Source organism: Phyllopteryx taeniolatus, chromosome 11 (genome assembly GCF_024500385.1).
Source record: "Phyllopteryx taeniolatus isolate TA_2022b chromosome 11, UOR_Ptae_1.2, whole genome shotgun sequence".
Lineage (NCBI taxonomy): Eukaryota > Metazoa > Chordata > Actinopteri > Syngnathiformes > Syngnathidae > Phyllopteryx > Phyllopteryx taeniolatus.
The window spans coordinates 14,363,569-14,390,717 of NC_084512.1; the positions used below are offsets into that span (position 1 = coordinate 14,363,569).

At 42.3% G+C, this 27,149-nt stretch overlaps 2 protein-coding genes and 1 long non-coding RNA gene across 12 annotated transcripts in view; 2 read left to right on the top strand and 1 right to left on the bottom strand.

The window, feature by feature from the left end:
- The window catches only part of LOC133485892 (collagen alpha-1(XIX) chain-like), a 150,872-nt gene extending 131,139 nt beyond the window's left edge, over positions 1 to 19,733 (bottom strand). For 5 of the 7 annotated variants that reach the window (XM_061790273.1, XM_061790271.1, XM_061790270.1 and 2 more), the window contains exons 1-5: positions 19,594 to 19,725; positions 10,084 to 10,286; positions 6,501 to 6,623; positions 4,826 to 4,900; positions 4,635 to 4,734 (exon numbers count right to left, since the gene is read on the bottom strand). In XM_061790273.1, the coding sequence (XP_061646257.1) occupies positions 4,635 to 4,734; positions 4,826 to 4,900; positions 6,501 to 6,623; positions 10,084 to 10,141 (356 nt within the window). In that variant the 5' untranslated portion in view covers positions 10,142 to 10,286; positions 19,594 to 19,725. Of the gene's footprint in view, positions 1 to 4,634; positions 4,735 to 4,825; positions 4,901 to 6,500; positions 6,624 to 10,083; positions 10,287 to 17,172; positions 17,469 to 19,593 lie in introns of all 7 variants that reach the window. The other 2 variants (XM_061790269.1, XM_061790272.1) reach the window with 2 other exon arrangements.
- Positions 18,762 to 22,282, top strand: LOC133485893 (uncharacterized). 3 transcript variants are annotated; one of them, XR_009790845.1, is made up of 5 exons: positions 18,762 to 19,005; positions 19,086 to 20,824; positions 21,010 to 21,170; positions 21,256 to 21,408; positions 22,144 to 22,282. It is a non-coding gene; the product is annotated as an uncharacterized LOC133485893 (long non-coding RNA). The 3 variants fall into 3 exon arrangements; XR_009790844.1 differs by having other exon boundaries at positions 21,010 to 21,408; XR_009790846.1 differs by lacking the exon at positions 21,256 to 21,408 and having other exon boundaries at positions 21,010 to 21,205.
- Positions 22,283 to 23,277: 995 nt separating this feature from the next.
- lmbrd1 (LMBR1 domain containing 1) overlaps positions 23,278 to 27,149 on the top strand; it is a 72,310-nt gene continuing 68,438 nt past the window's right edge. For both annotated transcript variants that reach the window (XM_061790190.1, XM_061790188.1), the window contains exon 1: positions 23,278 to 23,400. In XM_061790190.1, the coding sequence (XP_061646174.1) occupies positions 23,335 to 23,400 (66 nt within the window). In that variant the 5' untranslated portion in view covers positions 23,278 to 23,334. The remainder of the gene's footprint in view (positions 23,401 to 27,149) is intronic.

Consider the following 27,149-nt stretch of genomic DNA (forward strand, 5'->3'; position numbering starts at 1 on the left):
AAGATGCATGTTTATGTGTTTGACCTCAGCTGCTCTGGAAAGCTGAATAACAATTCTGAGCCAAACCACGAATAGGTACAGAAGATGGAGGTTGTACGGTATAGGAAAGGCAATATCATCTTTTACATCAGCACTACCACACCAGGTCACCCTCATCACCCTTGCATGAATTACAGCCTGTTCAGTCACTCATCGCACAGCCTCACATCTCTTTTGACTTTTATAGATTGCATTACAAAATAAAAAAAGATTTGGCTGTAAATGGTGATAAATGTGGTCGATGATAAATGTGCCCAGTTAAAGCCCCCAACACCCCCCCCCCCCCCAAAATAAAAAAAATACAATTCTGTTGTTAGAGGCCATGTCGGGACTGTGAAGATTGTTGGCTAGAAGGACTAGAAAAAGTGACAGCAATTTGTAGAAACTACAACAGACTATCCTGTATGGACAGAAGTATTTGACCATGTGATCACTGCATGTACATGACATAAAGATGGAAGAAATATACGTAGTTGGTCCTCCCTTTGCTCTGTAATACAGCTTCCAGTCTTCTGTTCAGTTCAATTGAATTTTATTTATATAGTGCCAAATAACAACAGAAGTTGTCTTAAAAGACCAATTGAACCCCACATGAGCAAGCACTAGGCGATGGAGGCAAGGAAAAGTCGCTCTTGGGAAGAAACCTCAAGCAGATCCAAGACTCAGCGCGCAGTGGCTGTCTACTAAATATTTCTCCAAGATTTTCGAAGGTGTCTGTGTCTGTTTTAATAATATAATTACATGATTGACTTAAAGTAAGGGTTTTGTCCAAGATCTTTCAAACTAAACACCTCCAAGCATGACTTATATGAACCTTGCTTTGCGTACCTGGGTACAGTCATGCTGGAACAATAAAAGAAGACATTCTTGAAATGTTCACAAAGATAGAAACAATTGTCCAATAGGAAGAAAGGAATTCAGGGGTCTAGTCCAATTACTGATTGATTAATCATTGATTAAGAAAGTGTGTCTTATACAGTATACAGTACATAGTTTTGGTTATACTGTAGTGTTAATAGTTCAGCAGTGAATACTTCAACTTTGTGCACATACTAAAGTCTTGTACCAAAGGTTTGGTAGAAGTGGAAGTCATGGCATAGACAATAAAATAATGACAACTAACGGGAATAAACTAGAAACATTCTGTAGTAATTCATATAAATTGTGTCATATACAAATATAACTATCATAAACAAACAATAAAAAAAGATTTATCTTTCCCTATAATCCTCTCCCCAAGGAAATGTCATCCCTGTGCGATGCACAGTGCAAGGTAGAAATTCCAAGATTATGCTGCTGGATGTTTTTTTCAAATTGCATTTACTATCCCCAGTATCCCCATTATTTTCCCCACGTAAGCAGATTCAATAAAGATACTTTACAATGTAGAGCTGCTTTCCCTGAGTTCTCCACACATCCCACTAACTCCCCAAACCTGCTCTTATTTCAAAACACGGTCTGTCTACTGTATGACACATATGATCTCAGAGGGCCCAGAGGTTCAAAGTTCACAACCTCACGCTTACTACCATCTGTGGCTAAATGACCTTAACCAAACCTCAGTGGAGGTTTGTTTGTTTTTCCCCTCATTCTTGGAAAAGTAAAATATTGGCCATCATTTATTGCATGCCTGCTCTGCCATAATATCATATTCTGCATTCAATTTCTCATTCCCAGACTTGTACAACTAATTTACATTTGCAAATGGAAAGTCAAGCATAACATGGATTGCATACGGTCACATATTTTTTCTTGCAATAACAGTCAAGATGCTCATTCGCTACTGAGTTGACATGACAATGGGATTGCAGAAATTTACATGCTGTATTACTGAATGAAAACTAGCTGTCAGTAATATCCTCCCCAGCAAATGTTGCTTGTATTTTCAATAAGTGTTGATTCATGAGCAAAAAAAATCCCAGCTAATTAAATTTTTATGAGGTGTGGCTATTTTATTGATAGGTGTGCAGTATGGAGTATATTTTATCATGGTCAAAATGTGACAACACTTTGACAAAATGCCACTTGCAATGCTCCCGTTCCGGTTAAGGAATCTCTCGGAAGCTTTAGTGTCTTTCAGGAAATCCTATTCAGGAGGATTGTTTGAAAGGAGCCCGTGGAATCAGATTGCAACAGATGGAACAATTAAAGCTCAAATGTTACCCCAGTTGGCTCACATCCCTATCGCTGACACACAATCCTGCGAAGGATCAAAGATGGCTCAACAAGGTGAATTGTCAAGTTAGAGGCCCTATTCATGTGCGCAGGGGCTTTAACAATAACTTAGCACAAGCCTCCTTTCCTGTTCAAAACAGATACATGTTATACAAAAAACAAGATAGAAGACCGACTGTTTATGCATCAGCTAATGCGTAGGATCGGGAACAATATACAACTAAGAAGGCATGTGTGTTGTAGGACTTAATACACTTTGGTCAAAAGGCCTGGTAAACAATAAATCCAATTATGGGCTGCGTTATACTGACTTAGTAGCCCCTGAATCTTATTTTCTTGATTGTTCAACTTACCAAGGCATCATGGACAACTGACATGACATTGAAAACTTTTTCAGAAATGACATAAAAGGAAAGGACCCTACCGTTTTTTTATTCTGTGGAACAGTTACAGCACGACTCAATCAGCTCAAAATAAAGTGTTTGAACAAATAATTTGTGGTATGACAGATTTTTTATTGTTTTTCTATCTGGTTCATGACAAAGGACATAAAATGTTAGTTGCAGACTAACAGGATTGTTGTACAGGGAGAACATTTCTAGTGTGAGTCAAACAGTGAATTTAATCATGTATTCCTCTCTCTTCATTTTCATCTGGATTTCCACCATTTGTAACCCATATGTTAGTCCTCCATTGTTTCTGGAGTTTTTGTTTAAACTTGCAAACTAACTTACAAACCAACCTTCGCTAGGAAGAGGTAAGAAAACACATCTTTGGACTTTACGACATTTTATGATACCCATCAATGATGTTTATAAATTGTGGCAAACCCATTTTGAATGCAAAAGGGGATTCCGCATATCCTGGATGTAATTACCTGATATAAGTAATACTTGAAGGTGACACAGGTTAAAACAAAATGGAAAGAGCACAAGGCCAAACATGGTCACAAAAGACGGACAGAGACAGCCACATTGAGCCTTAAGACTACAATAATTTGTCAATTCACACAAATGCTCCTTGTCATGATCTATGCACCATGATGTTTATTATGGTATGGATCCAGCATAACATTAGCCAGATGGAGAGCACAGAGAATGTACTACTGCACTTATCCGGACTACATGTTAAAGGGAGTAACGTTTTAGTGGCTGTGTGGAGAGGAGGGCAGGAGAGAGGACGTGAGGGAGGGAGGGTCCAGAGGGGCCTCTCACACTTGGTACAGCTCCCTTCTCAGCTGACATCCAGTATCACCTGTCAAAGTACTTAGTACTTAATTGGATATGAGAGGGATCACAGGCTCGCCACTATAACCAATGACACTGCTAGTGTCATTGAGAAGCGGCATCTTCTTGGACATGACGGATGGACACAGAGCAAGAGACTGAGACTGAAGTAAATGTATTTTAAGGTGGATGACGGGACAGAGAGGAAGCACACTACAAATCACCTGGCGTGAAGGTTCTTTCACCTCATCCAAAGGAAAGCGGCGGTCACTACTACTTGCGTGTCATGTACAGTAAAAGACTAAAAATAACACCGCCTTCCTGGAAGAACGACAATATGCTCTCCCCGAACAGGACACAAAGAACATGAGTATGACAAGTTTAAAGTCAGCCTCTACTGTATCACCGTACACATTCCACATGGCGTTGAAGTCCAATAGGCACTCATGAATACTAAAAAAAAAAATAATTCAATGTCCTTATTTATAATCGCATCAGATTCATGGTGAAGTAGCAGAGTTCTCCCACTAGTTGACCAAGGCTTAAAAGTCTCCAGTAAGTGGCACCTCAGTGTGTCATTTATGTAGTTATTTTAATATTCCTGTCTTATTACACATGCACAGACTCCCCTCCAACCCTTCTTGCCCTTAGGAAATCGGTAGAATAAATGGAATATATATTAATTCTGTTCAAATAATTCTCCATCTAATGGCTCACCTCACAGTTTTCCCTTACTAGCTGAGGCAAATGAAGCTTTGCCTGAGCACAGTTTATCTGGGTTGCCTCAAGCCATAGGAAAACTAGACACAGCTATTCCACTAAGCATATTGACACAAAGTTGTATTCTGCACTACCCACATTTATATTCAGTGTAACATTTTAGCCTTTTCTCATTATATCATTTGGTCTTTGGTGGGTCTTCTACTGAGGTTGTTAGAAAGTCAAGTGATTGTAAAAGGAACAAATAGTAATAACATGGGTGTTAATCCCAATGGACACCGCAGTTTCAGACTGTTTACAATCTTGGCTACACATGAGAGGCTTGCCTTGCATTGCACCAGAGGGGTACAAAGCAATACTAGTATTTACTGACCTCTGCTAGCCAGACAGGCAATCTCTCCTCAAACATCTACAAAGGGCCGCAGCAAAACCCAAATGCAGGTGGAGCACACATCCTCTGTAAATGCGACTCACTTAGTTTGCTTGATAAGTGGGCTGCTTCCCAGGCGAAATGAATGCAGGTCTTCTGTGACTGTTCCCTTTCGGAGAAGAAACTTTTCTGTGAGATCAAATCCTGCAAAATTTTTTTAGTGCAGGGCATGTCAGTAGATTTTTAATGTTGTGTAATTTACATTGCAGATTTACTTACAGTATTGTGTACATACCTGTGATTTCCAGAGGTTCATCTAAGCTATCAGAAAACCTGAGTTCCTCTACATTCAGTAGGGGACAGGAGTGAGCTGAAGGAAGACAAAACAAAACAATGATGCAAGCAGGTATTCCAACTTGGAAACCAGTTTGGATGATTTTAATTTAATGGCAAATTCTCACTTTAAGATCAACCTCATTAAAAGGTGAACTGGTTAAATCAGCCAGTGGTGCCTTTACACAAGCATGATTAAGTTGCAGTCTGGATACAGAAGGACGATGTGTGGATGCGGCAGAGTTGTGAACATCTCCTGCTCTGACTGCAGCTTGGATGGCATCTCCAAAAGGTTTTCCATAACAGCAGATAAAGTCGCGAGATATGTTGGTAGTCGCTTTTATTAAAACCATAGTCACAAGAGAGGTCTGAAAGTTGCTAGGAACAGCGACAAAGTTGCCAAGTTGGTTGCATTGCTCTGTGTAATAAAATCATTAGCGAAAACATCATAACAGTGGAGGTGATTAAGTACTAGTAGTGATGCATATTTGAATTAGGCTCTATCACAGTGTTAACACACATGAATTAAGTGTATTCATCCCATGAGTTCATTGTGCTCCGAGTTACAAGGAAGAGCTAAGTGTATCACTGGGTGGGTTCCATGACACCAACGGATGATATGACGTGTCAATCAAATAAAGAGTTTTTATTCCCATAAAGTTTATATCAGTTGGTAAGATGGCTTGCTAAATTGGTCAACTGGTTCTCATAATTAGTTACTCACTTTTTTGTTTTTTAATTGACATTATAAAATGGAAATCATTGGTGCTTCCATGGGGAATTTGCCTCCCCTTGTTGAAGCATAAGTGGTTTTCAAGCCTTTTGTTAATAAACATTGAAGTGAGAGGCTATCGGTGTCAAGAAAGTATGACGTCATCATTATTTCAAGATCTCTGTATCTGGGGGAGGAACTAAAGGTAGCTCGTTGTCAGTAGAAAGTGACTGGAGGTGCCATGGCCACATACTGTACGTATTGTGGTGACATTGATCGTACAGGGAGCCATTCAAGCTTGGACTGCCACTGGCTGACAATGCTCACAGATGTTGTTGGCTTGTTGTCCTCATGCGAGAATACATGGACCTATTTATGCAGTCTACTTGTACCATCAATTTAGCAAAATTACAGTTTTGTATCATGTATAATTATGTTTGACGATAGTATGATGTGGCACAGTCCTATTGCTTAATTATAAAACGTACATCACACATCTACTTTTTTTTATTTTGTCGCAGTTATTTAATAATAATTATTACAATGTAATCATCAATTTGTGATGCATCTGTGAATTGATTATTTCTCCCACCTGTAAACACAAGTGTAGGGCAAACCAAAAAACTTACAATTCACATAATTTATAGTACAAACAAAAGCAGAGGCAGGGGGACAACACATGTACTCATCCTAAACTGACGACAGGAGAGTGGGACTAAATGGCAGTAAACTAAACAAAACCAGGAACTAAATTAACATGAACCAGCTGATGTAAACAAAACAGGGATTGCAAAAACAAATCAACACAATCAACAGATTGTAACTCCAATCTGTGGAATAGCTGAATCGCTAAAATATTGCAGATTTATTGCAAATTATCATACTTGTAAAAGAGGAGGACAAAAAGTCACCCCAATGTACTTACCTGTTCGATCATTAACTGCCATTCCGAAAATGGAAGGAGTTAAGTGTACAGTCCAAAGAAAAGCAGTCCATCTTAACAGGCAGGTCATGGCTCTGAAACAAGAAAGCTGTTTCCTTGAAAACCCTTCACAGAGATACAAAACAGAATTTTTATTTTAAACCCACTCTGCTTGATTTTGAAACAATTTGCTGTCAGTCTGTGTTGTTTATGTTGAGTTTTTCAAAAAGAAGCATGCAATCACTTTTACTCCATTGTTTCAATTATTCTCAAATGCAGTCTCTTCATTTAAAAGGACAGTCATGAGCAATATTGCTATTATTGATCTAATTCATACTGTAACTGTCTGTTTGGATTGTAATTTCTATTCTGCGTATATGTCCCAAAAGCCTGTTTGTGCATAGTTATCAAGCCCAATACAATTTGATTGTTTACTTCTTCATAAAATATTACATCGCTACTTCTTAGATCAGATGTAGTAGTTTGTTTATGACTCAGGTCTTTAAATCATAACCACAATTTATCTGTGGAATTGTGCTATATAATATGCAGAAACCTGTATAGAGTAAAGGGCACGCATTATGTGATGCAGATTGTACAGTAGAGTCTTCTCTATGTCTATTCTTAAGTGATGTTTTCTATACTCTGTACTCTAGTTTTACTCATCCTATGAAAGCATTCAACTTGGCTCTATGCGGACCATTAAATCACTAGTGTTTTGATCCGTGCGCTGTCAACAGTGTTGTGATGAAGAGCCTCGTATGAAAGGAGTGAACTTAGAAACCTCAACTTGTGAGCATATGCAGAACCATGATAGCATTGACATCGCAATTATGCCACTGTGCAGGAGGATAAAGACAACCTACAATTAAGTCTACAAACCGTTCTATGGGAAGTAAGTGGACATTGTCCCTAAACACTTTCAGGAATCGTTTTCTTCAGTGTACTGTTTCACTTTATCTGAACATTAAGACCAAATAATATTGATCAAACGTTGAAATATTTCTAATATATTCAGAATCAGAATCATCTTTATTTGCCAAGTATGTCCAAAAAACACACAAGGAATTTGTCTCCGGTAATTGGAGCCGCTCTAGTACAGACAGTTAATTGACAGAGAATACTTTTGAGACATAAAGACATTGAAAAAAACAGTCACTGAGCAATAATAAAGGGTTGCTAGTTATCTGGTAATGCCGGTACAAATAATAAAAAACTTTTTTGACAATTGTGCAAAAAGATGCACAGTCCTCTAGCACTTAGAGCAGTTCGAATGACTAATATAGCAATAGTCCGGTGCAATGACCATTGTGCAAAGGGTGCTGAGACTTCAAGCGAGTAGTGCGATTATCTGGGACAATGTTGATTGTTGATATTATACATATAGTTACAAGACACATTACCAGGTACATATGCACTGGGATCTAATACAGCGAATGTATCAGAATATACACAATTACAAAGATAATCATGCTCAGTTTGGATTGACAATGTCACAGTGGTGTTAATTAAACAATTTTGTATTATTGTGTGCAGTGGTGTATTGTATCATACTGAGTGGTGGCAGGAATGTACACAACTGCAAACTACAAGACAATATATTGCTAAATGAATACCTCTCTGACAGTGGTATTGCTTTCTTCAATTTTGATGCCATTATGACATATTTTCTCACATATTCAAAGTCATTCAAAAGACAGTTTTGACCTAGTATGCATCAAAATGCGGGCTGTCAAATGTGTTGATTCTGGTGTAGCTAATCACAGCTAGCTAATAGCTAGTCAGACCACAAAAATTGAGATAAATGAAATCATGACACCTATCTACCAATTTCCAAAGTACCCTGTTGAGCAAAATTCCTGGAGTCCCTCTTCAATAATCAGCTCAAATCTTTTCGGTTTCCAATCCAAACATAGCACCACAACTGCAATCACATCTGTCACAAATAACATCATATGTACTATGGAGGGAAATACATCTCAGCAAAGCTTTTGATACTGATGAACATTCAGTCAGATTTGACTCTTGTTCGCTTAAGTGGTTTTAAAATTATCCATGCAAACAACAACAATGCGTAACTATTGGTAAACCTCCCAATCTGCTTTCCTGCCATTCCCCAAGGGTGTTCCACACAGCTCAATACTGGGTTCTATCCTGTTCACTATTTTCATAAATAACATTACATCCTCCATTAGAGACCACAACACTCATCTTTACACAGTCTTGTAATAGAACACAGTACAGATACTTAGTTACAATTTTTAGCACTTTAAAAATTGGGAAGATGCCCTGTGCAATACTTTGTGGGCAACTACAACCATTCGTTACACCTCTCATTCTGAATCTCATCAGATTGTGCTGGGGCACCTGTACATCTATGACTACAAAGACAGACTGGCTTCTTTGTATTGATTATTCCTGAAGCGTAACAGTACATGTTTGCAAAACTGAAATTTCATTTTATTACAACATATGTAATTCTTTAATTTGATTTACGGGCAGCAGTAGTGCATCCGTAAGCAGGTTTTGGAATCGGAGGGTCACAGTGTGAGTCCCACTGCAGAATTGAAAAGTTTGGAGAGATTTTAGTCTGCTCCGTGATGACTGTCAAGGTGCCCTGAAGCATGGCACCTGTGGCAAAGCATGGCAAACCCACCACCCCTAGCTCAAGAAGTACAGCACTCTGCACACTTTGACATCTTGCGAGTCCACATGAAATGGACTTGGACACAAATATGCGTATTATACTGTACATATAATTGTGTGTGGGTGTATGTGTGTGTGTGTGGTGTGTGTGTGTGTATATATGTATATATATATATATATATATATATATATATAGAGACTAAAACCACTGTTTTTAGCAGGAGGGTTGAACTTGACTCAAAGAGCCCACACTATACACCCTTGCACTGCAGCCTCACAGCATGGAACTGTTTGCCCATTGGCATGATGGCGCTCCGGGGTGAAGTGACAACTTGAAGTCAAGCATGGGACAAGTAGCACGACAGAAGTATCGTATTCCTTGTTTGTGTGAAGGCGTGATGTTATTCTCAATACACACACTGACACAGCCCTTACTTAAAGCAGAGCACTGCATTTATGGGGCATGTCCACATTCCATACAGTATCTATGCACCAATTCAATACTTTGACACTTTAGCTTTAAAAGAAGCCTGTTTCAAGCGTTGAAACAGTTATTGAGTTGTATTCTGCCACTATAGCTGTCTATAATTTAATGACAGCTCTCAATATTCCTTCCTCCCCCAAAATGTGCTTCAGAGCGCGTTCGGTGATTGGCTGCCTGATTTAATTTTGATTTTAGGGGGTACATAGCGGCTCATGTCTTCAGCCTTACCGACATACAGTAAATCCCCAAAAAGCCGCAAACAGGTAGCGCTTGACAGCACATACTTAAAAATGGTCAAATGAACATTTTAGTGCAGCATGTCGGTTTAAGGGGGGGGGGGGGGGGGGGGGGGGGGGGGCGAGCTAATCGGATGACGAAAAGGTGTTGACATTTAAAGCGCAAACGTGGGCTACATTCAATTTTGTAAGCGTTCATTTATAAGTGTTAAGTACTTACAGTTGCAGGGAAAGTTTCCACTAAGGCAGTAGGGAAGAAAAGGCAGAAAGCAGAGCATAATCCATGTGAAATAACGATCAGTCCGACTCCGGGTTTGAGGACTTGAAAATAAAAGTCACAGTGGGATTGCCTCCTGATCACGCTCCTTATTAGTTACGACGAAGTGGCCCTCCCACTCCTGTCTGTCATTTCACGCAGGAGACCTACAGGAAAACAAAGACACAGCACAGACAACAAACTCACAAGTCAACCAAGTGTACGAGCGCACAGGTATACTGTCACAGCGTCACCATTATTACATTTTCTTAATTAATTAAGGATGACAAGATGAGATCATCATCTTGGACTACTGGAGAAAGTATATTTAGACATTATTTATCTAGTTAGTTATTACGCTTTTTCATTAACCTATTATATTATATAGAGAAATGGGCTCTAAATGATATTTTAAATAGTTATTCATACCTCCCTAATCAGGGAGCTATGAACACAGTATAGTTATAAGGTAGACTTATACAATAGCGAATCTATTAGCTAGTCTATAAGAAAGTGACTAAAAGAGCTCAGTGGCAATGTTGTTGAGCATACATTTCTAGGATGTCACCCAGACCTCTGCCAAGCCCAAATTGCCGATAAAAGTGCTAAAACAAAATTGTGGAGTTTCATATTTATGCCTGTTTGTGTATCTGTTGGCACGCTACATCGTGTGGAGGGTGAAAAACAGTAAGGCGGTGCCACCATGATTCTGGAGGGTGGACATTTCCATTGAAGTGTCTCGAATGGTAAAAATAAATTCTTTAATTTTTTCATTTATTCCAAAACACATGGTAGAAACTTCAAAGAACGACAAGTCATTTCTTGTAGTAAAACTCCTTTCTTTGTAATTCCCAAATAGGACACTGGCATCAGCCAACCCCCTACAACGACAGTCTGACACCTACAGGTGAGGGATAATCCAGTATATGTGCAACCTACTTCTGCATTCAGCAAAATGGGTCTAAGCACTTCCTCTCAGTCCGGGTGAAATTATAAACTGGACTTTAAATGTCCACAGTGTCTTTTTTGTTTTTTTTAAACACAAAATGTCTATGTGCTCTGCGACAGACCAGCGACCAGTTCAGGGTGTAGTCCGCCTTTCGCCCGAAGTCAGCTGGGATAGGCTCCAGCGCCCCACGACCCTGAACAGGATAAGCGGTGTTGAGAATGGATGGATGGATGAATGGATGCTATACTACGCTAAATAACGCATACCGTGCCATACCTCGTGCAGCCCTGGGCTCGTCTGATCACTGCTTAATTCACTTAATATCAACATACAGGTAAAAACTTAAATGCGCGAAGTCTAAGGTAAAAACAGTGAAAAAGTGGACCAACGTAGCAAAGATAGAACTTCAAAGCTGTCTAGACTGCACAGACTAGAATGTCTTTGAAAATTCATCTGGCAGCCTGGATGAATATACGGACGCTGTCATTTCCTATATCAGTTTCTGTGAAGAGGTGTGTGTACCAACAAAGTCATTTCGCACATTAATAACAACAAACTGTGGTTCACTGCCAAACTTAAGCAACTTCGCCACGATAAAGAGGACGCATATCGAAGTGGGGACAAGACCCTGTATAATCGCAGTAGAAACCAGCTGACTAAAGAAATTAACATTGCAAAGAGAAACTATGCAGTAAAGTTAGAAAAACAGTTCAGCACTAACGACTCTAAAGCAGTCTGGCATGCATTACAATCGCAAACCAATTACAAGTGACGATCCCCCCAAGCTGAGCACAACAGTAGACTAGCCGACGACTTGAACACCTTCCACTGCAGATTTGAAAAGGACACTTTCACACCCAACACCCACCCAGCCGCAGCACCAACCACAATCACACCTCTGACTTCTGCGTTGACCATCCACGAACAGGATGTGAGACACATCTTCAAACAACAAAAGATTAACAAAGCGGCAGGCCCAGACCTTGTGTCCCCATCCTGCCTCAAAGTCTGCGCGAACCAGCTCACTCCAGTCTTCACACAGATCTTCAATAGATCTCTGGAACTGTGCGAATTACCATCCTGTTTCAAACACTCCACCATCATCCCAGTCCCCAATAATCCTGCAATATCGGGTCTGAGTGACTACAGGCCTGTCGCCTTGACATCTGTGGTCATGAAGTCTTTTGAACGCCTCGTGCCGGACCACCTCAAGAGCGTCACAGGTCCCCTGCTGGACCCCCTGTAGTTTGCCTACCGAGCAAACTACAGGGCATGTTGACTGCGGATGATGCAGTCAACATGGGACTGCACTTCATCCTTGAACACCTCGACGGCGCGGGGACCTCCGCGAGGATCCTGTTTGTGGACTTCAACTCTGGGTTCAACACCATCATCCCCGAACTCCTCTCCTCCAAGCGTTGCCAGCTCAGCGTCTCGCCTGCCGCCGGCCAGTGGATTTACAGCTTCCTGACGGGCAGGACACAGGAGGTGAGGCTGGGGGAGGCCACCTCGTGTACACGCACCATCAGCACCGGGGCGCCCCAAGGTTGTATCCTGTCTCCACTGCTCTTCTCTCTATATACAAACGACTGCACCTCAACGCACCCGGCTGTCAAGCCAGAGTCATCGGCCTCATCAAAGACGGTGATGAGTCTGCGTATCGACAGGAAGTGGAGTGGGTGGAGCTGAATACGCAGACTGTAGAGATGATTTTGGACTTCAGGAGGGATCCTTCGCCACAGCTGCCCCTCACGCTGTCCAACTGCCTTGTGTCAAACGTCGAGACCTTCAAGTTACTGGGAATTACAGTCTCTCAGGACCTGAAGTGGGAGTTCAACATCAACTCCATCCTCAAAAAGGCCCAGCAGAGGATGTACTTCCTGCGGCTTCTGAGGACGCACGGCCTGCCACAGGAGCTGTTGTGGCAGTTCTACACAGCGGTCATCGAATCAGTCCTTGAGGACTTGCACGCTGCCAGAACTACGACAAGAGCATGCAAAATCCTCTTGGACCCTCCACATCCCGGTCTTCAGCACTTCCAGCTCCTTCCCTCAGGGAGGCGCTACCGAACAATGCAAACTAAAACTACCAGACATTCCAACAGCTTCTTCCCTCTTACCATTAACTTCTTAAACAGTTAACTTACAATTCCATTGCAACATGCTGCCAATTTTCTGACTTGAGTTTGTTGTCACATTTCTGTCGGGCTAATTATACATTACTCGTGCACTCACTGTAATAGTCTCGCCACGCTGCACTATTTGCATATCTGTTGTTGACCAATACTGGCCACTGATGTGCCTGAGTAGCATCTGCACAATCTACTGAGTAGTATCTGCAACATTTGCACAATCGACATTGTCCCAGATTATCCCACTACTCGTCACTTTAAACTGCATACATTTCTTGAAGTCTCTGCGCCATTTACAGAATGGTCATGGCACCGGACTATTGCTCTATTAGTCATTCAAACTGCTCTAATTGCTAGAGGACTCTGCATCCTTTTGCACAATTGTAAACCAACAAAAAAAGACTGTACCGGCATTACCAGATAGCAACCTTTTATTGCTCAGTGACTGTTTTTTCAATGTCTTTATGTCTCAAAAGTATTCTCTGTCGATTGACTGTCTGTTGTCGTACTAGAGCGGCTCCAACTACCGGAGACAAATTCCTTGTGTGTGTTTGACATACTGTACTTGGCAAATAAAGATGATTCTGATTCTGATTCTGATCTATTGATGGTGCAGTATCAGGACCAACTGGGGGTTCAGTATATCACTCAAGGACAAGGTCACAAGGGGTTCAGGATTTAACCCACAAGCTTTGAGCTGGGAAACGCCCACTCTACCACCTTACCCAAAAATCCAGACTAGGTGATACACTGTTGTGCGAGTGGCTACAATCGGGAGAAAATATGCGCCTAAATTGTTGAGGTAATTAATATAATCCATATGAAAGTAAATCAATAAATGTTTTTCACAATCTAGTATGAAGACTTTTTTTTTTTACCAACTTGCTTCCTTGTCACAACATTCTGAGTTTCTATAAAGTGACAACCTCAGTGCAATGTTTTGGCTTTACAGACATGTTGCAATGCAAAAGGCGGCACTGTAACATTAACTTTCTATGTTCAATCTGGGTTTACATTCCAGTTAAAGCTTTTGAGGAGGTGCGATCATTGTCTCTTTAAAGTTTTTGTTGGACCAGCACACCAGCATCTCCGATGTCACTCACAGGTGTTCAGCCCCCATGCACATGAATGTTTGGAGATGATTTTAATGCTCACCACACACAGTCGTTAAAGACTTGGATTAAAAAGGTTTAACACAGCGGCACGGTGAAGACTGGTTAGCGCGTCTGCCTCACAGTTCTGAGGACCGGGGTTCAAACCCCGGCCCCGCCTGTGTGGAGTTTGCATGTTCACCCCGTGCCTGTGTGGGTTTTCTCCGGGCACTCCGGTTTCCTCCCACATCCCAAAAACATGCGTGGTAGGTTAATTGACAACTCTAAATTGTCTGTAGGTGTGAATGTGAATGTGAGTGCGAATGGTTGTTTGTTTTTATGTGCCCTGCGATTAGCTGGCAACCAGTTCAGGGTGTACCCCGCCTCCTGCCCGATGATAGCTGGGATAGGCTCCAGCACGCCTGCGACCCTAGTGAGGAGAAGCGGCTCAGAAAATGGATGGATGGAATGTTTAACACAATGTGACTATAATAGGATGCTTGATTAAGATTTTAAACAGAGCATACAAATGTCTATAAAATTCTAAGTAGTTGCATCCTTTCTGACATTTATTTGGTGTTTTTTTAGCTCAAGAAAAAAAGGTTTTATCCTGCTAGCAATTTATCTAGTGCTGACTGACTTTTTTAGCTATGACGGTATTCATTAATTTGGAGAGAATTCCCATGTCTCACAGCGACAGGTTTGGCATTAAAAATTTTATGTTTGTCATCCATGTGAAAATGACCTTTTGCAGTTGAGGAAGCATAAGAAATCACTTTATTAATACCTGGAGAGTGGAAGGTCAATATTTTTTAGAAATAAGACTGGGGTCACCGGGAGTTAGTTTTTTGTGTGTGCTATAGACCTTTTACTCTCCACAGAGTAAAGTTAATGATGAAAAAGAAAATGTGGACATTGACACATGGTCAGATTTCATATCATCTTGACATGACTTCAACTGTTGGAAATAAAACGATCCACTGAGTGATCTTAAATGTGCTTTGCTGATGGTAGTTTGTGCACAATGTGTAGAAATGTATTTACATGCAGTTAATGGAATACTTATGGTAATTTTCTAAACATAATGGTTCTCTAAAAATTTGTTGGAACCCTGACATGGGCTAAATTATATTATACATGAAAGGATAAAGAAAATATAAATGTAGTTTAAACAAATCTAAATACGTTTAAAAAATGCTTGTTTCTTACATACTCAATATACAGCATAAAGTGGACTTTGAGATCAATAAGTGCAGAAAAGAGGAAAATTGTATTTTATTTAAAAAAAATAAAATGCTATTTTCTGGTCAAATTTGTTTAGAGTTTACATTTATCCTCATTATTTTTATGCATAAACTGTATTTGTTTTAAAATGCACACACATATTAGTCTTGAAGCACTACAGGATACAAACAATTAGCTTTTTATTGTATTACATGTTTGAATAAAAATAAATCAGCACGTGCTCAAAATTTAACAGTTACTGCACATCAACATATACACATAATTAGTCTTAGTTTTTACACACACAAAATGGTTCAACAATTAAAATACTGTATATAGAATTACTTTGAATGACACAGTGGCACTGCGGCTGCGCTCTAAGAGTGTATAAATGTGCTGGTTTGTATCTGTATGTGATCAGATTTGTACTAGATATGTTTGCCCTCATTACTTCAGCAAATGTGTTTTAGGAAAAAAAACACATTGTTTGCCTTCAATACAAATACACTCTATTCAGAGTCTTAACCATGCAAAGCACTTTTGTTGTAAGGCACCTGTCTTCATAATGTGTTACTAATCTCTGAGCACACAGAGCCATTGACGTACATTCAGTGGGATGAGAGGAGCCATACACGTGTAGACATCAAGACAAAAAAATATATATATATAAACAATTATGCATTGATTTCGCCTTCAGCTTTTGTACAATGGAGTCGTCATGCAATATGGCCACATAATTGAAGTGAAAGAAAGCGGCAAACACTCCAAGAATAGCTGTGAGAAACGTATTGTAGTTGACAAAAAAAACAAACATTCCCTGGTTTGAAGCAGGTGTTGAACATGAGATAGAATGGTAGACTAGGAATACAGGCTCTAAACCAGTAAAAATAAGCACACTTCTTTGGAGGAGGCCTTTTCTGCTCCAACATGATTAGACCTAAGTACAGTAAACAAGGTCCACCAAGGCATGCGTAAGTCTCTTCGACTACACGGTTTTCCACAGCTGTACTCGGCCAAACCCGCAACAGTTTGGGGTGGTTCATTTTATAAAAGGTGACTGCCTCACTACTCGCAGGAAACTGCCCCGTCATCCCTAGTTTTAATATGCATTAAACACAACTATAACTTATTTCTAGACATATAGCCATCCTCTTTCTACACTGCTTTTCCTCATTCGGGTTACATGTGAGGAACTTATCCCATTTGGCTTCAAGCAAGAAGTAATGTATAACCTGGACTGGTTGGTAGCTATCTAGCTAGCTATCGAGTAATTCAATGGTTTTTGATTGGGTTGCCTTTGCGTCACTTTTATAGATATCTTTGTGTCCTTTATTAGACTAAGCACACACCAGCCCTTGACTGCATTGCATATTTAGACTTGCATTAAACACAATTTATCAAGTACACTTGAATGAGGAAACACCATGCAAAGGAAATTATACATCCCCTGTGAGACGGAGTAGGCGGTGCTATATAAACAAGTTATTAATGTGCAAACAGTGTTACCTGATATGGGAGTGATTCTGCAAGTGTAAGGTTCTATGCCATGTTTCCAACTGGGCTTAAGTTGACTCCCCACCAGGAATACACATAATTATATATTTTAAACTTAATGAGCTGGACAAGTGGCAGCACGGTGGGTTCAAATCCGGCCTCACCTGTGTGGAGTTGTGTGTTCTCCCCGTGCCTGTGTGGGCTTTCTCCGGGTACTGGGGCTTCCTCCCACATCCCAAAATCATGCACGGTGGGTTAATTGAAGACTCAAAATTGTCCGTAGGTATGAATGTGCATGCGAATGGTTGTTTGTTTATATGTGCCCTGCGATTGGCTGGCAACCAGTTCAGGGTGTACTCCGCCTCCCGCCCGCAGTTAGCTGGGATAGGCTTCAGCATACCCGTGACTCTAGTGAGGATAAGCGGTGTAGAAAATGGATGGATGGATGGTGCTGGACAAGCTGCAAAGACAAAGGAAGAATGGTTCAATGACAGAGCATTTGTATCGGTGTATAATATTTCCTCAGGCTTGGACGCTTGCATGTGAAATTTGAAGCTGACACGTAAACTTGGATTACATCAACTTTCTGTCTCAAGGGGAAATATGCAAATGTGCTTTTTGACCACTGATAGCAGTCACAGAAAATATCTTCTGCTGGTGTTCAGCTTGGAGACTTGGGTTTCAAAAGAACTAAATATTAAAATTAATTTAAAAAAACAAATACTGTAAAGTACTATGCTTCTGACAAATGACCAAACCTTGTGAATCTATTCTGAATACATCCATGTCACACAATAAAGAATAAAAAATTTCCAAGCAGCATAAATGATACGCTAAGTGTATAATGAGCAAAACAAACAAACAAACAAAAGAAACTCCATTCATCCATTTTCTGTACCCCTTATCCTCACTAGGGTCACAGAGCCTATCCCAGCTATCTTCGAGCGAGAGGTGGGGTACACCCTGAACTGGTTGCCAGCCAATCGCAGGACACATTGAAACAAACTCCTACGTAATATAATTTTTTTTTTCTGAAGCAGAAGAACAAATTACGTTTAATTAAGCTGTGTAAATGTTATTCATTCCTATTAATGGACACATTACCTGAAAGCACAATATGAAGGAGGTTTTTTTTTTCTTTCAGAAACTTGCAGGTTTCTTTGTTTTGCTAAAGTGATTCTCAAGTAACTATGAGGGCATTCAGAGAAAACAGCATGAATTAAATTTTGATATTGATATGTCCGTATGTCGTTCCATGATTACAAGAAACACTGGGAATTTTTAGTCCTACAGCATTTGAGCAGTGAGTCACAATTATACGTTGAAGTAGAAAAACCTCCCAATAATGTTAACCCTCTAAGACCCAATATATTTATTTTTTCCCTATAAACAGATATTTCAATTTCTAGTTTGTTAAACTACTGGAAGAATTGTACATTCTCAGAATCAACATAATTAATAAATATATAATTATGTACACTCACTACCACTCTAAAGGGACCTACAATAAAATGTAGACCATTACATGTATGATGATGCCTGCACAGCATCATACTTAGGTCTTATAGTTAACTCATTTGGGAAAACAGTAGTGCACATTTCTCACTACCATGCACTTTCATTTTGCACAGCAACAACCACAATAAACATATTGTTTAATCAGTGGTGAGTTGTCAGTGACACCTTGGCCTAAAGACCATCAGAGGCATTGACCTACATTTACAACATAAATTCTAATAATTTGTTCCATGAAATTGCACTAGTTTATTCCCAAAGAGTATATTCTGTCATGAGCTGTGCCCTGCAGTACCTCTGTTGGCGCTCGGGTGGCACTTTGCGCCTCTCTCGCTCTCTCTCTCGCTCCCTTCCTCTCTCTCTTCGCAGTAATCACCACCTCCTCGGCGGTGCACCTGTCACCAATCAGCCTTCATTACCAACTGCATTAAAGCCTGCCAGATCCCGGAAATCCTCGCCAGAGTATGAGCGTTTCTCCTGCGGTACAACGGCTCTCAACTTGCACGTAAGATACGCCAGTCTCAGATTCCCTTCTGACACCCGTGTTCTTCCTTCTCCTCAGTGCTCCCTCCATGTTCCTGCCCCACGTTTCCCGCCTCGATGACCTGCCAACACCCCCCAAGGATCCATCCTCATATCCGCTTCAATAAACCTTTCACCACAACCCTTTCAGCCTCCACTTGCTTCTGGGTCCCATTAACATCAGCTCGTGACAGAATACTCTGGCCCAGCAACCCCAGAGGCGCTACAACATGCCCTCACCCTCCAAGGCGCCAACATAGAGAGACAGGACAAGGCTCTACAAGAGATCATGGCATCCTTACATTCCCTCACACAACACGTCTCCCTCCTTACCACCAAAATTTAATCCGACCATCCTCCCGTAAGTAATCCTTCTGAGCCCGCAGCCATCCCGCTCCCCGTACAAAGAACCTCACGTCCCTCCGCCCGAGCCCTACTCTGGGGACTCAGATGCTTACAGCCAATTTATCCCAAATTGCTCCCTAGTTTTCAACCTACAACCGTTAAGTTATCCCACTGAACAATCCAAGGTCGCGTTTGTCACTAACCTGCTCCGTGGCAAAGCAGCTAAATGGGCAAACGCGTTATGGCACAACTCCTCCCCGGTACTCCAGTCATTTGATTCCTTTTCCGCCGAACTCAAGAAGGTATTTGATCACCCCGTTCAGGGCAGAGAAGCCACCTGCCGCCTCCTTGTATTTTTTTTAACGGTCTGTCTGAGCAGCTGAAGGACAAGCTCGCTGCTAGAGATGAGCCCTCCTCTCTCGAAGATCTTATTTCACTTTCCATCCGTCTTGACAACTGGCGACGGGAGAGAGCGCGAGAGAGGGGGGTTAGAGCACGCAAGATCACTTCCACCGTGGGCACGGCACCGTCAGCGTCTCACCTGCCTTCTGCACTTCCAACTGCCCCTTCATCACCCCCCACTGTACCAGATGAGCCCATGCAACTAGGTAACACACGACTAGACCCTCAGGAACGTCAGCGGCACGTCACCCAGCGGCTGTGTATTTATTGCAGAAAATCTGGCCGTGGTAAGCCAAACTACCACTTCCTCAAGTTCTTCTTCCCGTATGAACGTTCCCGCTTGCATTCTTGGTCCCACTCACAATACACCCGTAGTTTCCCTCATTGATTCTGGTGCAGACGACAATTTCATTCATGGAGGCACTGGCTGGAGGGGACTGAAGAACCATTTGTCATCTGCATCGATCACAAGAAACCTTGCTTACCTCTGTTCCGCCAAACGCCTTAACCCCCGACAAGCTCGCTGGGCCCTTTTCTGGAGCCAATTGAATTTTAACCTCTCCTTCCGACCTGGATCCCGGAACGGCAAACCTGACGCCCTGTCTCACATATACTCACCCCCCTCCAGCCCTGCAGAACAATAAACTATCTTCCCTTCCTCCTGCTTCGGGGGGTCGGCCACCTGGAAAATAGAACAGATTGTCAAACACGCTCAACAGACTCACCCTGATCACAAGACCGGACCTCCGAACCGACTATTCGTACCTGATTCCGCACGCTCTCATGTCCTTCAGTGGGCCCACAACTCCAAGCTCACCTGTCATCCCGGTATCACCTGCACCATCCATTTCATCCAACAACATTTCTGGTGGCCCAGCCTGATCAAAGACCCCCAGGAATTCGTCCAAGCCTGTTCCAGAGGGAAGGCTTCTCACCTGCCTCCAGTTGGTCTGCTGCGCCCCTTACCCATTCCAAGACGCCCTTTGTCGCACATCGCTTTGGACTTCGTTACCGGCCTACCCCCTTCTGAAGGTAACACTATAATTTTCACCATTATCGATTGATTTTCTAAGTATGTCCATAACATTCCCCTTCCCAAGCTTCTTTCTGCCTTTGAAACTGCTAACCTCCTTGTTCTTCACAGTTTCAAACTCCGCCGTATCCCCATCGACATCGTCTCAGACCAAGGTCCTCAGTTTTCCTCCCTTGTTTGGCAGGAGTTCTGTAAAGCGGTGGGCGGAGCAGCCAGCTTGTCTTCCGGGTACCACCCTCAGACCAACGGCCAGACGGAGCGGGCGAATCAGTCTCTGGAATCACCTCTTCGCTGCGGTGCCGCACGCAACACCATCTCCTGGAGCTCATTCCTCTCTTGGATTGAGTACGCCCACAACTCTTTCACCAGCTCCGTCACCGGTATGTCTCCATTCATGGCCTGCTATGGTTTCCAACCTCTGTTATTTAAGGAACAGAAGCTTGTGGTGGCAGTCACCACGGTAAGGGATCACCTTAAAAGGCTCCAGTCCGTGTGGAAGGATGGCAGGGCGGTCTTGGTCCGGTCCTCAGAGAAGAATAAACGGCTCAAGGACCTTTGTCGTTCCCCTACGTACGAGTAAAAGGTGGGTCAGACGGTTTGGCTTTTCTCCCGCGACCTCCCACTCCAGACTGAATCCCGCAAACTCACTCCGTGCTTTATTGGTGCGTTCCCCATCACTAAAATCATCAATCCCACATCAGTTCAACTCAAACTTCCGCAATCTCTGAAGATTCATCCAACTTTCCATGTGTCACTACTAGAGCCTGTCTCGACCTGCGCTTTTAGCCCTCCGGCCGTGCCCCCTCAGCCCCCCCACATTATCGACAACCATCCGGCCTTCACTGTTTCACGCATCCTCGATGTGAGGCCCAGGGGGAGGCGTTACCAGTACCTGGTAGACTGAGAGGGGTATGGTCCGGAGGAGCACTCTTGGATTTCCCGGAAGCTTATCCTTGACGATTCCCTTCTTTCAGATTTTTACGCGGCTCACCCGGGGAACCCGGGCAGGATGCCGGGAAGCGTCCATTGAGAGTGGGGTACTGTCATGAGCTGTGCCCTGCAGTACCTCTGTTGGAGCTCGGGTGGCGCTTTGCGCCTCTTTCACCCTCTCTCTCTCTCCCTTCCCCTCTCTCTTCGCAGTAATCAGCACCTCCTCGGCCGCGCAACTGTCACCAATCAGCCTTCATTACTACCTGCATTAAAGGCTGCCAAATCCCAGAAATTCTCGCCAGAGTATTAGCATTTCGGCTCTCAACTTGCACGTAAGATACGCCAGTCTCAGATTTCCTTCTGACCCTGTGTTCTTCCTTCTCCTCAGTGCTCCATCCGTGTTCCCCGCCATGCTGACCTCCACCGCCACGCCATCCACCTACTCACGCCACCGCCTGCCGCACGTTCCCCGCCTCGACGACATGCCAAACCCCCTAAGGATCCATCCTCATATCCGCTTCAATAAACCTTTCACCACAACCCTTCCAGCCTCCGCTTGCTTCTGAGTCCCGTTAACGATCGTGACATAGTCTCTTCATTTCATAGCATTTCTCTTGGATTTAGATGTTTGATTTTGTTTGTCCAATCAGATATCAGCCTCTATGTGCTGCGATTTCAATGTACGGTAATCTGCCCAGGTCCTAAGAATAAGTATACATCTAGGGCCGTTTGATGTAATTTAACAATGAAACTATTTCTTTAACCATTCAGATTATAAATTCCACTAAGAAGGCCAGCTAGCTGGTGCACAAAAACATCAGCATTTCTATGTCCTCTGACTGGTTGGTCAACAACCATCTGTAGCAATCTGCACACAATTATATACAGTATTTAATAACCATGCACCATCCCTGGTCTGTGTGATGCATATTATTTGAATTGTTCAAGTTTGTCTCATTTCATTAGATACATATTGATTCTGAACTCTCTCTATCTCTCTCTCTCTTGCTATATATATATATATCCATCCATCCATCCATCCATCCATTTTCTGAGCCGCTTCTCCTCACTAGGGTCGCGGGCATGCTGGAGCCTATCCCAACTATCATTGGGCAGGAGGCGGGGTACACCCTGAATTGGTTGCCAGCCATTCGCAGGGCACATACAAACAAACAACCATTCGCACTCACATTCACACCTACGGGCAATTTAGAGTATCCAATTAATGCATGTTTTTGGGATGTGGGAGGAAACCGGAGTGCCCGGAGAAAACCCACGCGGTCATGGGGAGCATATTCGTGTGCAAACTCCACACAGGCGGGGCCGGGGATTGAATCCCGCTCCTCAGAACTGTGAGGTTATTATTATGATTATGATGATTATTATTGTTAATAAAAAAATATATATATATCCTTTAGACCAACTGTGATGGTATATCCAGTTTTTCAATATACACTGTATATTTTCCAAAATCTTAAAATATTTTAATACTTGAACAGCCGTGCCTTTGACGCGGCGTCTCCCGTCTACGTGATGATGTCACTCACACCACGTGGTTTTGTTATTGAAGGAAGTGAAAATGGCCGCTCAGTCTTTTCTCTCCGAGTCAGCTCTCGGTTGGTCTATTTTCACCTTTATACTTTTGGTAAGCACTTGTGAAGTTGTCTCGTCACACCATCATTTTTAGAGTCAAAGAAACATTACTCGAGATCCTTCGCGACCGCTTAGCTTGCTTGGGTAATGTGTTTCAGCGTCAACATGGCTACCGTTTGTAACAACACTACTCCTGTCGCTTATTAAGCCTAAATTCGTCATTACGCACGCAGTTAGTACTTTATATAGAGAATTAATCTACTGAGTGCACATTCATATTAAAGCGTGTTTGGAAAGGTTGTCATTTGTTAATAGAGTATATCCAGAATTTGCATATTGCGCAGTTAGAAAAATGTTGAAGATTATCTAGTTTTTGTGTTGTTGTTGATCAAGGTTGTACAATACGAAAATTACGTGTATTAAAACATGCAATAAATAATTAAGTCACTCATCTTTGAACGAATTGAAAAAAGTACAGTCGTGCTAAAATGAATGCCTTTGAAAGTAGCTTAGCACGCTTAGTGCATAATTAGTCGCGACTATTGGCTTAGAAAAGTGTCTGACTCCCATTAAAGTTGCTACGCTTCCTTACAACACCACCACAGAGCGATCTGATTTGGATGCGAAGCAAGCATCATCACCTGGAAAAAAAAAAAACAATCAGAAGGGCTTAAGGCTCCTTGTCTTTTAATTGATCCTGTCTATGAGTGGCAGTCCTTTATCCGAAGGAACTCGCCTTAGCAGTGTCCTCGCTTCCTACACCGCATGTGTGCCTTGAATATGACCTTGTCATTTGGGAATCTTTGTATCCTACCGTCTCTCTTGTGCAATTTTGTAGGTGTAATGTTTTCAAATTCAGCGACAAAACATTGACAGCAAATACGGCCACATTTGATCCTGCTTCCCCCAATCAAAGTCAGTTTTGTTTTACAGTGCTATTCTTTACCCACCATTTGATTAGTTTTAGCAATACAATGCTCTGTATAACTACAGTGTCACTCAGTAGAGCGGGTTAATGTTTGTCCATCAGTTTGTTAGTTAGGAAGGTACTTCCTGGTTCATGGACGATGGAACTCAGCCCCTGGGTTCCATTGACATACTGACTCGTAAAAATCAACTCCTGTGCATCTCTTATGTTTTGTGGAAATTGGCTTTGCATATTTTACATGATCCTGCTAACTATCTGTACTGCTATTTACTGCTTTTTAGCCTTTATTTATCAAATTAAGGCAATTGAGAACATATTCTCACTTGCAATGCCAACCTGGCCGCAGACAGTAGAGTAAAACAAATAAAAGCAAATAAAAACATAACAAGCTTTTCTATGTCAAAATGACTGCTGTGAGAATGATCCTGAAAGTGGATTTACACTACGTTTCAAGTGACACAATTCCAAGTTTTTGCTTTGAGTGGCACAATTTGGGTGTAGGTCATTGCAGCATGAAGATAATTACCCCCCTCGCCGATCGGGCAAGCGTATGAAAAAAATATTCTCCTATGTAGGGATGTCACAATATTCACATTATCGCGAAATTAAAAGTGCCTTCATATTATCATGGCCTTGTCTTGGCATAAAATAATAAATTTATACAAAGTCAAGGCGCTTAGCTAGGTTGTAGAGCACTTCACTTCCTAATTTAGGTGTAAACACACCCGATTGGACTCGTAACCCATGTGACCATGTGTGTTAGTATACAGAAATATATTGATTAGCTGACTGGCCCACGTGACCGCAGCGTTGAGTAGAGTGCATTAGCGTTGCAACTTCTACAGCGTGCTATGCCTGTCAGAGCATCACTTCACAATTAAATGGGCGAGATAGAGGCTCCTTGTTGTTCACACCAGCCTCTGTCCCAGCAAACCCAGACACACGGGTCGGGATCAGTTGCCCTGGACATCCGCTTCGCGAAGCCAGCATCCTGGCTCACTGAGGCCGCCACCCACTGGAGTCAGATCTTGGTGTGTTGCTCCTGTCGCCCCTTCTCCTCTGCCGAATTGTTTAACTCATTCAGTGCCAGCCCTCCCAGTTAACATGGATATTTGACTTCTAAAGCAGTCAGTGGCACTGAATGCGGTAAGCATATTGTAACAAAACTCTTTAGTGGTGGTGAATGAACATCACACGGCGAGGGAATAACAATTCTAGCTCCCGTTGAAACATATACCTCTGCAATTACATTTCATTAGTCCCAAAAATGAAATAATAATTATAATCTTACATACTTCCACTCTTCAAATGTAATGTCTACATTTCATCCATCCATCCATTTTCTGAGCCGCTTCTCCTCACTAGGGTCGCAGGCGTGCTGGAGCCTATCCCAGCTATCATCGGGCAGGAGGCGGGGTACACCCTGAACTGGTTGCCAGCCAATCGCATGGCACATATAAACAAACAACCATTCACACTCACATTCACACCTACGGGCAATTTAGAGTTGTCAATTAACCTACCATGCATGTCTTTGGGATGTGGGAGGAAACCGGAGTGCCCGGAGAAAACCCACGCAAGCACGGGGAGAACATGCAAACTCCACAAAGGCAGGGTCGGAGATTGAACCCCAAGCCTCAGAACTGTGAGGCAGACGCTCTAACCAGTCTTCCGCCGTCTACATTTCAAATAAAAACATATCACAGATGCTGCTTAGAAGAATAAATAATTTTACAATATCACTAAGTGGAGGAAAATAAACTGCAACATGCAAACTGGCCCGGTGACCGACTGGTTAGCACATCTGCCTTACAGTTCTGAGGACTTCGCCTGTGTGGAGTTTGCATGTTCTCCCCGTGCCTGCTTGGGCTTTCTCTGGGTACTCCGGTTTCCTCCCACATCCCAAAACCATGCATGGTAGGTTAACTGAAGACTCTAAATTGCCCCTAGGTATGAATGTGAGTGCGAATCGTTGTTTGTTTATGTGCCCTGCGATTGGGTGGCGACCAGTTCAGGGTGTACCCTGCCTCTCGTCCAGAGTCAGCTGGGATAGGCTCCAGCAGTCCCACGACCCAAGTGAGGATAATCGGTGCGGAAAATGGATGGATGGATGGATTATCACAGTGTGATCGTACGGTATTTTAACTTAAACATTCTGATACAAAAAATTATTTTCCTGGTAATCCATTTTTACAATTCCATCCATCCATCTTGCGTACCGCTTCACCAGGGCGTGGGCATTTTTACAATTATGTACTGTAATACAAAAGAACACATTCATTCCCATTTATGCCGTGTTCCTGAAGACACACTCACACAGCTGCCACTTGCACGTTTGACGTCAACGGGTCCTCCGCTAATCGCTACTCTTCCCCGGTCGCCGTCACTACACTTGCCACTGTACACACTCGCACTTGCGCGCACTCCTTCTTCCTTCGCATTCCCATCTCACTCACACATCGACGCACACGCTCACACACACTGAGCTTCCTGTCACAATCACGAAGTATTTCGACGTAAATTTTGACTTTAACGGTGAAATCCGACTTGCGCGGAAATTCGGGTTACGTCACCAGCGTAGGAACGGAACTCGTTCGTAAATCGAGGACTTCCTGTAGTTACCTCCTTGTATGACAACTATGAATTAAGACACACACAATGTACACAAACTGCATTTCCTGTATCGCTCTTTAGAATGAAACTAGTGCGCGTTTCAAAGCTATGCCTACTCTGAAGAGAGAAACTTCAGGTGTACACAAGAATTTGTCATTTAAATTAATGCTCTCCAATATGTAAATATGAATGCATATTATGTTAAAACATGTTTAAAATAACAGATTGATTGCAAAAGTAATGTTAGGATGGGCGGAACG